The 16360-nt window shown below is 40.0% G+C and overlaps 2 protein-coding genes across 2 annotated transcripts; both read right to left on the reverse strand.

The window, feature by feature from the left end:
- Positions 1-4: 4 nt before the first annotated feature.
- Positions 5-12611, reverse strand: mutyh (mutY DNA glycosylase). Its single transcript, XM_062556533.1, has 27 exons — positions 12459-12611; positions 8994-9212; positions 8779-8847; positions 8500-8666; positions 8088-8284; positions 7685-7769; positions 7248-7364; positions 6793-6865; positions 6475-6604; positions 6265-6342; positions 6079-6160; positions 5956-5981; positions 5406-5550; positions 4761-4885; positions 4577-4616; positions 4389-4462; positions 4250-4291; positions 4093-4164; positions 3136-3249; positions 2939-3036; positions 2460-2604; positions 2173-2263; positions 1726-1908; positions 1305-1450; positions 890-1036; positions 611-661; positions 5-388 (listed from the first exon to the last, which is right to left on the reverse strand). Exons 2-27 carry the CDS (start codon positions 9197-9199, stop codon positions 266-268), a joined length of 2826 nt encoding a protein of 941 aa, XP_062412517.1. The 5' UTR covers positions 9200-9212; positions 12459-12611; the 3' UTR covers positions 5-265.
- Positions 12612-13990: 1379 nt separating this feature from the next.
- On the reverse strand, positions 13991-16337 carry LOC134102694 (guanylate kinase-like). The gene is made up of 7 exons (XM_062556884.1): positions 16238-16337; positions 16030-16086; positions 15426-15531; positions 14912-15050; positions 14331-14415; positions 14136-14224; positions 13991-14023 (listed from the first exon to the last, which is right to left on the reverse strand). The coding sequence occupies exons 1-7, from the start codon at positions 16335-16337 to the stop codon at positions 13991-13993; spliced, it is 609 nt and encodes a 202-aa protein (XP_062412868.1).
- Positions 16338-16360: the final 23 nt, after the last annotated feature.

Consider the following 16360-nt stretch of genomic DNA (forward strand, 5'->3'; position numbering starts at 1 on the left):
CTAATAATATATAGTATCAACTGGGAATGAATGTCTCTCAATTATATATATATAAAAAAACATTATGATATAAAGACATGCACATGTCATGGACCTATGCATCTCTTAAGTGGATGGTGACCACAGCAGTTCATTTTTTCCATGACCTTTGCAGATAAGGTGTAGACTATCACAGCAAAGCCTAATCATCAGTTAAACATTAGTCCATTTTCAACTTTACACATTCTGTCTATGATCAGCTGGCCATCAGGGATAGTGTCTCCATTTATTGGTTTGTTTTTGAGGGAGAGAAGAACTTGGTGAGAGAGAGTTGCTTGCCTCCTCCACTCTCTTTCACTTTTTTGGGTTTCTTCTCATCTTTTGATGCAGAGCCTTTTCTTTTCTTGTCCTGAAATCACGTTTAAGAATACAATGACATTTTATAGATTGATACAATTGTTATACTGAACTGGTATTTTTTACCATTTTACCAATTACCATAATTTTCTAATTATCAGATAGAGATTGTTTGCAATGTCTTATCTGTTGATATTTATTGCCAGTAGATGGCATACAATCCTCAAATAAACACATCACACAAAGGTCTGAATGTAGAATGTTCTCCTCTCACCTTGGTATTGTCTCCTTTCAGATTTTTCTTAGACTCATACAGCTTCATAATCTTGAAAAAAACAACAACAGTGCATGATCATTACATGTCAATGCGATGTAGAGCTTACCAACAACATTAAGCTTAACAGAGCAAAGGCCAGGGAACACACACACACACACACACACACACACACACACACACACACACACACACACACACACACACACACACACACACACACACACACACACACACACACACACACACACACACACACACACACACACACACACACACCTTTTTCACTCCTGTTGAAACAGCAGCCTCTTGCAAAGCAGATGTGGTGATCCAGCGAACGGTTGACTTCTCTCTATTTTTATGATCTGGACACACCATACTATAGACAACATATGTCTGGTGGATATGTGAAAAAATATGGACGACCTGTGAAAACAAGACAGAAGATATCCCTTTAAGTAGTGTCATCCATCATAAATCCATGAACTATTCATAAGATCACAAGAGTATATATTAAGATCATTGTAGTCTCAATCATGTCAAAGGGTAGGCTACTATTTACATAAATCCATACTCCAGTATTGGGAGGATTCCAAGTTTCCTTTAGCGGTGAACAAGCTAAACATGCAGTCTTGCCTTTGTGAATTTACCGTCTGATGTAACCTGACATCAGGTACAGTATGACAGCACTCACCTCCCCCACGAACTCCAGAGGCTCTTTGTCCAGTAGAACTCCCAGCAGCTTCCCAACCTCGGCGCACAGACTCTTTTTAAGTTTCATTTCTGAGCTTCCCTCCTCCTCAAGCACACCTGGCAGTTCCCACATCCCAGCCAACAACCCTTTAACACACACACACACACACACACACACACACACACACACACACACACACACACACACACACACACACACACACACACACACACACACACACACACACACACACACACACACACACACACACACACACACACACACACACACACACACACACACACACACACACACACACACACTATCAGTCATAAACCCAAGTCTTTCATGCAGAAGCTGGAATACATCACTCATGTGAAAAGCAAATAGGCAGAGTATATTGCTGTAGTACGTATAATACCTTTACTAGGCCTCTGTGAGAGGAGGTACTCTTTCTCCTCTCCTACTTTCTCCCGCTCCAGCACACAGACCAGGGTGCGCTCCACGCGGGCAGCTTTCTTGCTGGGCTTCCTCGGGTAGTTCTGCACTCCCAGCTGACTGTCCCACGGCTCAGACAAGCAGAGCTGACAGGGCCCTGTGGTCACTATATAGAGGACAGTCATAAGGTCGCAAGTACACACAGAATTAGTTTTTTTTATTTTGTTACATGAGTGAAGACAGGCAACTATACCAGGAGGCCCAGAGGATTGTTCTAGAAATCTCTGATGACCCAACTATAGAGTTCACAAACTCGGACAAGTCCATCATGTCTTTCCCAGAAGTATTCAGGGGTCAAGCTGAGACATGACAACTATAAAACATGCGCAGAAATTTGAAGGCTCTCCAAGTGCATGAATCCACAACCTACCACAACTTTCAATATCTGGAGTAGAGCCATTAACCGCTGGATTCAATTTACTCTGGAGTGTCTTGCATTCCTTTTGTTGTTTGACACTGACCTACAGTACAGTACACCAGAAACATTCAATGGTTTTGTGAGCCATGACTTTTTGCAGCCAGCTTAGAATATAAATTATGGCATTAGTGAAACATTCCATAAAACACACAAAACACTTGGATGAATTGCATTTTTATAGGCATCGATGTGTTGTTGAGACATTTATGATGGGCGATTACTATTGATCCTATGATTACCTTTTTGAAGGCATGGCAGTGTGTCTTTACGGGACACTGATTACACAGTGGGTTTTTCGGAGTGCACACTCGCGCTCCAAGCTCCATCATGGACTGGTTAAAGTCTCCAGGTCTTTGTGGGTCCACAAGGGTCTCAGCAATCTTCCTACATTGAAAAGAGAGAAACCCCTTACAGAATACTCTGCTCGATGCAGCCAGATGTAAATAAAGATGCACTTGCCAAAGTATGGGACAGTATTCAAGAAAAAAGACAACGTTAACATACAGTATCTAGTAGTGTTCTTCAAATGTAAATATATGTAACAGGTTCAAAGTGATGCACAACAGTCTGTGGACTTCACGACATTTCTTCAGCTACTGTATGAGGTTAATATACGGAGGCAGTTAATGGTATTAATATCGTTTTGCTTGGATAAAACACTGTCCTGCGGTTTATACACAGGAAATGACTGTAATATCTTTGTGCCAGTGACATTTACCATAGTGCTTCAGTGACAGCTGGACTTGTGCTGTCTGCCCCAATGGCCCGGGCACGACACAAGACACGTATAACATTTCCATCCACCGCACCAGCCACCTGAGTAGTGAAAAAGAAGCCAAGACAACAATGGCACCTGCTTCCATTAAGAACATGAGGTTCAACATTGCAAACACTTGAGTCAGTCTGTCAGATTACCTGGCCGAGTGCTATGGAGCTAATGGCCCCTGCAGTGTAGCGTCCCACTCCGGGCAGCTGCTTCAAGAGCTGCTCTGGGGTCCTGGGCATTTCTCCTCCCAGCTCTGAAACCACCTGCACAGCACAGGGAACCGTAGCAGACATGATGCAGTTAGTCACAGTTAGACAGTAATACAACTCAGCCTGCAAATAACACATTGTACATATCATGCAATTAAAAATTAGACAGTCAATCATTAGGATAAGGAACAATGAATAACAGAATAATAAGGACACACAATTCTCTGTTTATGGCAGAGGCCTGTTATATCTCGCTCTTTCACTGCTCACACATGCACACTGCTCACACAAACAAACAAACACTTACTAAGATGTACATGGAACAATACATTGGGTACTATCCAGTGCCTGAAAACAGGTTCTGTCCGGATAGGAACTCTTTAGCTAAGCAAGCTAAGCACTTTCGTTTGTGCTACAATGAATTTAATATGTCCATCTTATCGATGGTAATACACCCAAATGTCAAGTATGATATCAATGCATGTGACTGTGAGGGCCAATAGTTTCCGCTATATGCACTGGTTGATTCATGTGAAAACATTTTGAAGCTTTTGAGCTTGTATAACATTTGGTTGGTGTGTCTTATTGCTTCCCAGGCCTGTCTTTGAATACTTTACTCTCATGAGTCTAGCTCGTCACTTAAGCACCCAGGAATATAGGACATATTCAGACTGGTTATTGCATACAAGAGGTGCAAGTGGCACTCATTCCCAAGGTGATGCAAGGAGATACTAGACATTTTACACAGAGATTTTTACACCAGATTCACCATTTGCCTAATAATGCCCAGAACAACCTCAAGGCAATGGGTACATTAATTAACACGTTTTACGAGATACTGGCATGAATACAGTAGTCTAAATACATTATGGGCTGATGTTAATATTGTGACGTCACCTTTTGTGCTCCCTCGTGCAGCCTTCTCCCTCTTGAATAATATCCAAGCCCTGCCCACATCTGATTCACCTCCTTCAAGGTGGAAAATGAGAGTTTATATTTGCAGAGAACACAAAAGTGAAATGTACAGAAATATAATTGCATTCATGAACTGTACCTCCAGTGTGGCTTCAGCAAGTTTTTCCACAGTAGGCCACTTCTGTAACAGACAACAGACAATGCCAGTAGGTCTTTACTTTGGATTCAGCAGTAACAAATGTTTGTCGTTAAACCCAATATACTGTAGAAAAGTTTACCTTCATCCACTTGTTATAGTAGTCGATCACTGTAGCTACTTGTGTTTGCTGAAGCATGATTTCGGACACCCACACTGTGGAAAAATACAGTACTGGTACATCTATACAGTAGTATATTCAACTATGGAGATAAGTACTAACAGTTCAAAAGACGAGATGTTACTACTAGTTCAAAAACGTTATGATACCTGCATATGTTCTGACATTAATGTCCTTTTCGGTCATGGCCTAATCAAAACAAAAAATAATATTCATAGTGAAAACATGGAAAAACAACATTAGAGATGTAGAGAATATATTTAGCTCTACTGTGCATTTGTGTACGTCTGTGTATCAATGTGGACTATATGTTATTTATTTTGGTCAACATACCACCGTTCTCCATGGCAATTCCCTCTTGGTTTGGTCATACCAGCTCAGAAGATTGGACCTGAAAGACCCAATATCCTCTGGATTCTGGAAATAATGATAAGAGGAAGATTCTGCTTCTATTGGCTCTGGTGAGAGGGGAACAACAGTCGGTGAGGTAATTGCACATCAGTCAAGCCAAGTAAGCAGGGAAGGTCTACAACTACATGCTAGGGGTGTGAGTGTGTGTGTGTGTGTGTGTGTGTGTGTGTGTGCAGAACTATATGAGTGTGTGTGTGTGTGTGTGTGTGTGCGCAGAACTATGAGGATGAGGACGATATGATAATTATGCGTAACTCTATTTTAGGCCAGTGTCATACAGTAATGCACTTTTGTATCTGTATTTACTGTACTCTGGTAAGAATGATGTTTGCATGTCATGATCTTCATAGTACCACTAGTCATTGTGATGTCTTGGCATTTCTACTTCATGCAGTACTTCCCTCTATCAAAGACCATTTTCTTCCATCGGAGACAATGTAACATTAACAACTTCGGATAAGGTTAGCTGCTACTGTGTTAATTATCGCGAAGCAACTTTGTAACAAATCAGTCGTCAGACGTCTAAGCTAGCTACTGTAGTTAGCCGCATGCAAACGTGTTGATTACCTTCTTTAACAGCAGACACTTGTCTTTTGCTTCTTTTCACTGTGCCTGTGTTCTCCAAGGACACTTTCTTGCCCTTCTGCACTGCAGATCTGAGCTTGCTCATTTTGTAAAACCTGAGAAAACATGATGGCTCGCAAACCTTAGCTCATTTAAAAACTAGTATTCTACTTGCAAAACTACAACTGTAAAATGTCGAGCATTTCATTAATGACTTACAACAACAAAAAGCACCACGACTCAAGTCACATTAATATAACATCAGACAGATTTTGAGACAGCCGACTGTTTACTGTACATTCCGTGTGTTCCGTGGATATCTCCCGCCATTTGGTGGGTGGGGTGAAACCTCCCATCATCCAATAGCAGAACAGCAGCGTAAACTCGTCACAGTTACTGAGCGCAAGGGGCGTGTTTTTCAGAGTGATATTTTAAGGCAAACACCTCAATTTAGCATGATATTTGAGCCATATAAATGACAAAAAGACGTATGTTCATTTTAAAACATGTTTACTATGAAAAAAAAAAAAAATGGACATACATGGGTAATTCATGTGTCAGATTTCTGATTCTCCAGAGCTGTAAAGAAGAAAAATGAAAGTCAACCATGTAAACTGCCTTATTTGACAGTGCTTAGAAAACAATATGTTTTTTATTGCTGCCTCAGAACACATACCCTCAGCTATGTTCACTTTGTTTGAGTGTAAGATGTCAGCTTGGATTTCATCCATCTTCATGTACAGAATCTCAGCGTTCAACTACGAAAAAAGAAAGCATTTGAATCAGAGATTCAAGTCTTCCTTTACAGTATCTGCTACTTACTATATTAATATATGAGATAATGTTACACAATTCCACCCACCATAAACAACTGAAACAGTGTTTGGCCCATGGCCCTGCGGACATGCTCCTCCACCAGTGGGTAGGTCTGAACAAAGTGCTTAACCAAATGACAACAGATAGGCAAAGTTAAGGAACATCTCTGTGTGTGTGTGTGTGTGTGTGTGTGTGTGTGTGTGTGCGTGCGTGCGTGCGTGCGTGCGTGAGAAAACGAGAGAGTGTATCCCCCAACCTCTAAAGCGAGGCTGGCTTGTCTCTGGGCATCTGCATGGCTCTGGTTGCCCATGGCGTACAGCAGGTGGTGCACCACTCTCAAATGGAGCAGTTCGGTGGAGAGCTCCTCACTCCCCTGAGCCAGCATCCTACAGACCAAACCAAAAACCAAACGGTCAGTAAAGACACACACACACACACACACACACACACACACACACACACACACACACACACACACACACACACACACACACACACACACACACACACACACACACACACACACACACACACACACACACACACATTGATACAAACTAGTGGCTAAATGTACCTTATGGCTTTAGCAGCAGCAGCTTGTTGGACAAATAATGGCAAAGACTCTGTCATCTTTGTCATTTCTGAATCTGAAAATAAAACTTAGATTAGTCTCAGGGCCATGAATTGGGTAAATCTTACACTTTCATAACAACAATACAATAATTATTCTGCACATGCAACACTGATTATTATGAACTGTACATAGATCACAACCTTTCAGTGCTCCTTCCCATTCATAAAGGAACCTCAATAAAGTTAAAGAAATATAGTGGCATCTTAATTGCACGTTGCTAATTACTGTTCTGTAATAACCTGAACATGACAAGTGATACTGAACACACTGTTTTAAGTAAGGCATGTTGTTCATCATTGTGTAAATACTCAGAGCAGGGTAACAATGGTCATTCTGCCTCTGACATGATTCCAAAAAGAGAACTAATCAGTGGTTGACAGACACTACAGTCTGACCTTCCAGGATCTTGTACTTTTGCACTCGTTCCTTCACAGGTTTCAGCAGAGCAACCAGACCCTTGAGCAGGGCTGGTCTAACTTCGTAGTGCCTCAGCTCAGTGATCAGCTCGAGAGCTGGAAGAGAAAACAGGTCAGGAGGGGGCCCTAATCTGAATGATAACTAAGTCTTAAATCTAAGTAAGCTCATTTTTATACAACTAGGCAAAATCAATTTCCTAATTTAATACCATAGGCAAACATCAAAGAATCAGATCAATGCACCCACATGCCACACAATACCAACAGTTCATACACAAACACTTTGTTTGTTGATAGACATTTCACACTTTGCCCACCATTTAAATTAGAGCCCAGAGTGTCACTCAGACTGACTGTTAATTACACAAAAGTGCTTTCCAAAAGTGGAAAATTACAGCATTTAATATGATGCTGACCTTCATGTTGCACCTCGAGGTGCAGAGATTTGAGTGAATTCAGCAGTGGTTCAACAATACTCGGGTAAGCGACCTTCACAATGTCCTGTGGAAGAGAAAAGAGGGCAATCAGTTTCATGTTAGATTCAGTAACAAACCTCTCACACATGAAAAAACAAACATGCTGTACATCACTGAAAAAACAAACAGGCACTCAATTATCAAATACTAGAATGTAGAATAGACTAATGGTTCATCTGCAAGGGCATAGCCAACTATTGTGAGGCCCGGAAAATGTCACTCTAGCATTCTAGCATATGATATAAATGATTAAAATACAAAAAATATACTGCCTGTGCTATTCCTAGGCCTTTATCCCCCTATGGAATAAAGGGCTCCCTACCTTGCCATGTCCCGTATTTACCTGCACAACGCGAAGGGTCTGTAGAACAAGCTGTTGTGTCTTTGGAGAGGTGCATGGCAGAAGGGCAATCAGGCCCTTGTACACCTGGTTTTGGTATTTGGGATTGCCATGAGCCAGGGATTCCAGAAGCAACTGAGCTGTTTCCTGAGTGCTCTCTATCTGTGATGTAGCCAAGCACTCAGCAATGGCTCTCACACCTGAAGGCCTCAACAAAATGATGAAATCATAACAGTATAAATATCAAAGCCTGTACCATTTAGTCTATTTAGCAGCATTATTTTTGTTTGTTTTAAGTACTTTACCACTGGCTGTTGTGGAGTAGTAAAGTATTGTTCAGTACGAAAGGGTGTTTCAGGAAGTGACCACCTAGTCCTTCAATTGGGCACCAGTGATGGTGACTGTACTTGCATACCATAGCTTTCACAGACGAGTTCTTTGTACTTGCGTCCAGCGTTGGACACTATCTGGAGCAGATGCAGGGCCTCAGCTTTGTCCTCCTCTTTGGTCTGATTCTGACCCAAGATCTCCAGGAGGGTCAGGACTCCTCCAACCTCCAGGAACTCAATCAGATAACGATGACTTGCATAGGTGGAGAACATTAAGTTAATACAAAGGTGATAACTGATAACTGTATGTGTTAGTATTTTAATTAACTTTATTTTTCCAATTGAGACAAATGAATTTCACTTACTTGCTTGATGCAGAGAGGAAGACACCCACTGCCTTTAGCTGCAGCCCTAAACATGTCCCAAACATGTATCTGAGTAGTGTGTTAAGGTCGATCTCGATATACAATAGATCCATCATAGCACAAATCAATGAAATGCAGACAGATGTTCTCATGGGTGGGCAATAAATTAACATTTAATGCAGTTTAATTATAAGCACAACAAAATACACGGATACGTCAGTCTCAACCAGGCTGTAAGCCTTGCAAGGAATAAACTGGCAACTTGTGCGAACTCCAGCTCCAGGGCAGGACATGTTTTGCCTTGGTGCTGTTTTACGAACTCTTGAAGCATGCGGCTCCGCACCATCTTGTTGCCCTGGTCCCATTCACGAAGGAAAGCCATTACTTGACTTATAGCCGCTTGTTCTTTGCTCGTTGACATTTCCACAAACGGGCTGAACCGCAGTGAAAAAAAGAATGTCAGGCTTAGTAATAGTCACAGTCAATTTATCAGAGGTAGTAGGAGTAGGTGGCAAACACCATTCGCCTACTGTCTCATACTACTGAGATATCCTGCACCATTCGCCTACTGTCTCATACTACTGAATATTCTGCACCATTTGCCTAGTCTTATGACACTTACTGTCCTGTGGAGCCTGTCTCTTGCTACTTCCCTATTACTTTAACACTAGACAGTATGGCAAGTGTCAACTGTAGGCCTACGTTTTTTGTTCCTAGGCCTACTGCCTATTTCATTTGTACAGCACAGTTTAAAACATCCTGTGACTGAGCAAAGTGCTTCATAAAGGGGGAATAATAACAGTGTAATGTTTATGCCTGTGGTAGCTTTATCAAAGTAATTTACAAAGACATACACTAAAAAAACTACTGGCAGACTCTACTACAACTCTGATTTGGTATAAAGTTAACAGATGAGTCTTTGACCCTTTTTGAAAATCCCAAAAATATGGCTAGAACTAAGAGCAACTAGAAATGCAATTCCAAGGAATTACCAGTGCATGAAAATGCAAAAAAATGTAGATATGGCTACTAAGGTGTAGCTAGGGTAAACATGGTGGTTGCATAGTTTAAAGAGAGTTGATAGTGTTAAGGTAGACATTTTAAAGCTTAAACATTCCTGTTCTAACTTAACTAATAATTTCTAACAGGTATTCTAAAATGTTAACTATGCTAACAATGCTAACCAGGTTGATAAGTTAACTTAGCTGATGATTTCTAGCAGTAATGCTAAAAAATGCTAACTATGCTAACATTGCTAACTATGTTAACTATGCTAACCACGTTGATTAGCTAACTTAGCTAATCATTTTAGCAGTTGTGCTAAAAATGCTAACTATGTTAACAATGCTAACCAGGTTGATGAGCTAACTTAGCTAATCATTTTTAGCAGTTATGCTAAAAATGCTAACTATGTTAACAATGCTAACTGTGCTAACCATGCTAACAATGCTAACTTGCTAGTGAGGACTTTTATTTTGAAACAGTAGTTGCTAGGGTATCCATGGTGCCCACTATCAAGAATAAAGAAGTTGCTGTAGTATAATCATGTTGGTTGCTATGGAAACTGTCAAAAACGCTTAATTTTAATGGTTGCTATGTTGGTTGCTAGGTACATGGAGGATTCATTTAGTTGACTGGAGGCATAGTTGATGATAAATGACAGTTGGAATGGTTGAACAGTTAAATAGTTGAGTAGTTTCAGTGGTTAAATGATTTAATAGTGTATTATTGCAGTGAGGACTTTTATTTTGAAACAGTTGTGGACAGAGGAAACAGTTAACAGGATATGTAGTCTTCACAGAGAGATTGTATGCTTAAAGCCTGAGAGAGAGAGGGCTGCTGCAGGTGGGGCTGGCCACCTGGCATAAGATTCTAATTGCTCAACGACCCGATTGTGATGTCATAGAGGCCAATGTTAAGTCTATGGGGAAATTTTTAATAGTTTTTAATTTATAGTTCAAAAAGTATAAAAGTTACAAAGTTGAAAAGTCATAGCAACCCGATCCATTAGAATACCTACGTTACAAAGTTTGAATGAAGTTTCTAAGTTAAATGGTTGAAGAGAAATTGCGGTTAGAAAAAGCTGTCAGCGGAATAATAATAAAGAAAATAATAATAAGACTAGAAATGCAATTCCAAGGAATTACCAGTGCATGAAAATGCAAAAAAATTTAGATATGGCTACTAAGGTGTAGCTAGGGTAAACATGGTGGTTGCATAGTTTAAAGAGAGTTGATAGTGTTAAGGTAGACATTTTAAAGCTTAAACATTCCTGTTCTAACTTAACTAATAATTTCTAACAGGTATTCTAAAATGTTAACTATGTTAACAATGCTAACCAGGTTGATAAGTTAACTTAGCATTTTTAGCATTACTGCTAGAAATCATCAGCTAACTATGCTAACATTGCTAACTATGTTAACAATGCTAACCACGTTGATTAGCTAATTTAGCTAATCATTTTAGCAGTTGTGCTAAAAATGCTAACAATGCTAACTATGCTAACAATGCTAACCAGGTTGATTAGCTAACTTAGCTAATCATTTTTAGCAGTTATGCTAAAAATGCTAACTATGTTAACAATGCTAACCATGCTAACAATGCTAACTTGCTAGTGAGGACTTTTATTTTGAAACAGTAGTTGCTAGGGTATCCATGGTGCCCACTATCAGGAATAAAGAAGTTACTGTAGTATTATCATGTTGGTTGCTATGGAAACTGTCAAAAACACTTAATTTAAATGGTTGCTATGTTGATTGCTAGGTACATGGAGGTTTCATTTAGTTGACTGGAGGCATAGTTGATGATAACTGACAGTTGGAATGGTTGAACAGTTAAATAGTTGAGTAGTTTCAGTGGTTAAATGATTTAATAGTGTATTATTGCAGTGAGGACTTTTATTTTGAAACAGTTGTGGACAGAGGAAACAGTTAACAGGATATGTAGTCTTCACAGAGAGATTGTATGCTTAAAGCCTGAGAGAGAGAGGGCTGCTGCAGGTGGGGCTGGCCACCTGGCATAAGATTCTAATTGCTCAACGACCTGATTGTGATGTCATAGAGGCCAATGTTAAGTCTATGGGGAAATGTTTAATAGTTTTTAATTTTTAGTTCAAAAAGTATAAAAGTTACAAAGTTGAAAAATCATAGCAACCCGATCCATTAGAATACCTACGTTACAAAGTTTGAATGAAGTTTCTAAGTTAAACGGTTGAAGAGAAATTGCGGTTAGAAAAAGCTGTCAGCGGAATAATAATAAAGAAAATAATAATAAGAAGACTAGGAAGAACAGTACAGTGCATTTTCATGCACTGTAAAGACTAGGAAGAACAGTACAGTGCATTTTCATGCACTGTAATTAGGCTAGGTTATCGTTCCACCCATAGACTATATAGAACAGTCTATGGTTCCACCATCGAGGGATCACAGAATGAAAATGTTTGGCTGTGACCTCGTGTTGATGGGAAGCCGACATAGCAGACCCACATCTGGGACCGCACCCTTTCTTTTAATGTCTATGAACCGCAATGAAGGTATAATGACAACAGTAATAATGAATCAAAACTTGTATATAAAAGCTAACTTTTATTTGCTAGGCTATCTAACATTAACAAAACCATAGCTGCTAGGCCTACGTTATCTAACGAGAACAGAACAGGTGTTAGATCTATGCAAACTTGCCTGTAAGTAGGTGTCACGTCGAATTGAAGGCTTCGTCGACTTTCATGAAATTTACAGGAATATCATTTATCTTAAAAAAAAACTGTAATAACATCTATGATAACATACTCTCTGCAAGAAGACAGTAGTCTAAGAGATTTGAGCATGCCATCCACTCACTTCTCCTCCCTGAAGTGAATGTTTACGGTTGCTAAGCGCCAAAGGCTCTAGGTCTACGGTGTCTTGGATGTGACAGACAGAATAAACACAAAAGGCAAAAGACAAAAGTTTATTCACATTTTTAATAACACTGCGCATTCGATAACACTGAATTTCCTAAAATGTTAAATTGCTCTATCATGCATTCGTCAATAAAAAAATACATTAAAACATAACATCTGAAATCAACTGTTTGTGCGTTTCATAATTTCACTTAGGCCCATGCATGAGACTGATTTTATCATTGCCAAAGATTTCACATCAAAATGTGCACAGATAACTTATGGAAATAGCCATGGAGGCTAATAAGAATTTCCACAATTAATGACTAAATAATAGGCCTACTGTTTTTTTTAGGTAAGAGTCGCGATTCATAGGCCTATTACTCTGCCTAAATAAATAGCATTCTTCTCTGGCTTGTTCCCCCTGTACTAGGTAAATGTGTTTATTGGCATTAACAGGCAAAAATTATGTCCAAAGAGCTATAGGCCTATCTACTGATCTCTTGGCGATATGGATTTCATTTCGCCCTGCGGCTCAGGCTGGAAACCTGCACATCTATCTCTCCTGCTTTCTGTCCACGTTTGTTGGGTCCAATCACAAACCCACCAGGCGCATCCAGATCGTTGTGCTGATTGGTTGAAGGACTAAGCGTATGGAGTTATTTGAACTATGGCTATTGATCATGACTCTTGTGTAGTAGAAAAAAAGTGCAGACTCCCCAGACTAATGTTCAATCTTAAACAATTGAGCTTAATATGGTGATAGCCAGACAAGGTAAGCTAGACTAATGTTTCACGATTTCACAAAATGTCTTCGGGACTATTTTTGAAGTTCCAGGTTCTCTTGTTAGTGACTCGCTACTGCTATGCTGGCTTCAAAGTGAATGAGTCCCTTAAGTTCATTTACCCTCAGATTGGCTTTGTAAAGCTTATTTTAAGGTGAAAGCCTTGCATAGTGTATCTTTAACATATCCTTACATTTCTATAGGCTATATAGTAGCCTAATGTATTTTATAGACCTTTTTGACACATTATATAACCATCCCATTTTCAACAAATGAACAGCTTTCAAAGGACAATATTCTTATCCAAGGTAGGAATGTGGTAGGCTATTTGGTCAAGGAGCAAAAGCAACAGAACAGCACATCAGAAGCCATCATTTAGTATGGGTGACCCAATCCTCTGGCAAAGTCAGTTGTAAAATATCATGCACTCAGAATGAACTGCTGTGAACCTCTGAACCAACATTTTGATTGCTTATCAAAGGGTAGTCTTAAGGCTTGTACATCCAATGTCAGGAGCTGAATCTGAAGATGTAGCATCACCCATCCATTACTCCATTGAATCTTGTACTTTTTGTATCTCCTGTTGAGACAGAGAGGACATTGTGTTCATTAGCATTGCATAGCAAGGTGAACTTACCATATAACTAATTTCAAGTAGACGTAGAGAATAGGAATAACATCTATGAGCTTACCTCCATAAGAGCACTTTTCAGCTTTTTGTATGCTTCATCTAAGTCATCATTGATGATGACCAGGTCAAACAATCCAGGTTCCTTACTTACTGATTAAAAAGCAGAGAAATAGGTTTTAAGTGGGTTTTGTTCTGTTTCTGGTTGTAGACCAGGGGTTTAAAACAAAGATTTTGAATGAATGTATTTTGGACTTACTGAGCTCCATATCTGTTCTTGCAGCATCCAAACGCTTCTCAAAACTGTCATCTGCCTCAGTCTGTCTGTCTCTCAGACGCTTTTCCTGAAGAAGAAGAAGGAGAAGAAGAAGAAGAAGAAGAAGAAGAAGAAGAAGAAGAAGAAGAAGAGTTATAATGCAATAGTTTACCGTGATGTGTTAAGAACAGCATAGTAGGAATCTCTCACAGGGGTTATCTGCCTCCAGCCTGGTCCTACCATACTGTATGAGTACAGAGTCTGGCCACTTTCCATTGCCAAGCATTAACTTCCTTGAATGCGGATACTCTGTTGATGTTTAAAACTATTGGATCTGCCCAGAGCCACTCAGATCTGCCATAACCAATCACTAACGTTTGGTCGTGACGTGACATGCTCAAAACTAGCGCAAAACCTCAACGTCATCGTTCTAAGCTTCTCCCTCTGTTCGCTGATTGGACTTGCATATTTTTGTCTTGAGAAAACCAGCAAATATACCGCAGACCCAGACTCTCTGTACATTTTGAGTGTACGAGAGTATGGTAGGACAAGGCTAAGGCCTCGCCCCGGTGGCAACATGTTACCAGGATCTCCATTGAAGGGGGCTGGATAGAGATGTAGATGGGGTTGAGATCCATCTCCTTGATGTTTTTCATTCCTTGGATGTCAACCTCGAGAATGCAAATGAGGTTCTGTGCCTGGACATCCTCAATAGCAGACTTGCTGTGGAGTAAACACATATTTAACTACAAAACACATTCACAGTTCATAATGTACTTTGGGACAAGACCCAAAGGAAAACACGTCATTCAGCAAACTGTGAGCAGCTGTATCTCAATTCTTGGCAGATTATTCAGTTTACTGAACATATTGCACCATGGGCAACGCAAAGTGGAAGAACTTCAGCTTACAAAGAGATTGGCATGACTGCACTGCACTCCAAATAATGAGCCATACTGCTTTTCTTGGGTTCACTTGCTCTGAGTGTCTGCCAGAGCTTCACCTGTCACCTCCTTTAACCATGGAGACAAGTTTGTCACCTATAGCTCATGAAGACACAAAGTTGCCAAGGATGGCACATGGCATGTCAGGTTGTACAGGCATGAACTTGTTCCGTACATGTTCCCTGAGACTTCAACATTCCCAATGAAGTCTCCATTAACGATGCCCTCCTGCATCTTGTCCCTGGAGGTAAAGTGGTAATCTGTTGGGGAAATGAGAAACAGAGGATAGGTTACTTACAGAACAAACCCTTGTTTGTGGGGAACTCAATCAACAAATACTTGTTTTCTTCTGAAACATGCTAAAAGATTTTTATGGACTACTACAACTGTACTGTACTGTACTGTACTGTAACTGTACTATGTCTTTCAGTGAAAAACTGTGGTCACTGCAATATGTGTGAATGTGTTCAAACGAGGCAGTTTGAAACATGAACGCAAAAGCAGTTTTTCTGTCACAGTGACTGGAAGTATAAAACTATGGCAGATCATGTTTGGATATGATTACCATATACCCACAAGAGACTGCCAATAAGTCACTATAAAGTCATTGTTAATTTGTGATATGCATTTTCTTACAGTTATACATTTAGTAATATGATTATCAGAAAGGATAGAGTGACATTCTGAGTGACATCTAATTTAATTTAAACCCCCGTTCTTTAACACAATTTGATGTTTATGTTTATTTGATGTCATACCTTTGCCATCTTCACCAAGACGGTGATTCCTTTTGGTCTCTGTACAGAAAAAAAAAACTGTCAGAATAGCAGATCAAAGCAGGGGTGCATTGCAGTGACAAAACTGGTCTGTTCTGCACTCAGGAAGCATACAAAGTATAATAGAATAGGTATTTATTGTCTTTATTGAAAAGTAAGTATGCCATTTGGCTGGCACACTCATACATACGAGACAAGACCCCTTCATAATCCTTCATGAGCCTCTTCAGCAGAGTGCTCTTCCCTGCTCCAGAGGGGCCACTCAGAACTACTGGTCTGGGTCCTGCCATCACGCTATCAAAGGAGACAAGAC

This window comes from Sardina pilchardus, chromosome 15, assembly GCF_963854185.1.
Source record: "Sardina pilchardus chromosome 15, fSarPil1.1, whole genome shotgun sequence".
NCBI classification, from domain to species: domain Eukaryota; kingdom Metazoa; phylum Chordata; class Actinopteri; order Clupeiformes; family Clupeidae; genus Sardina; species Sardina pilchardus.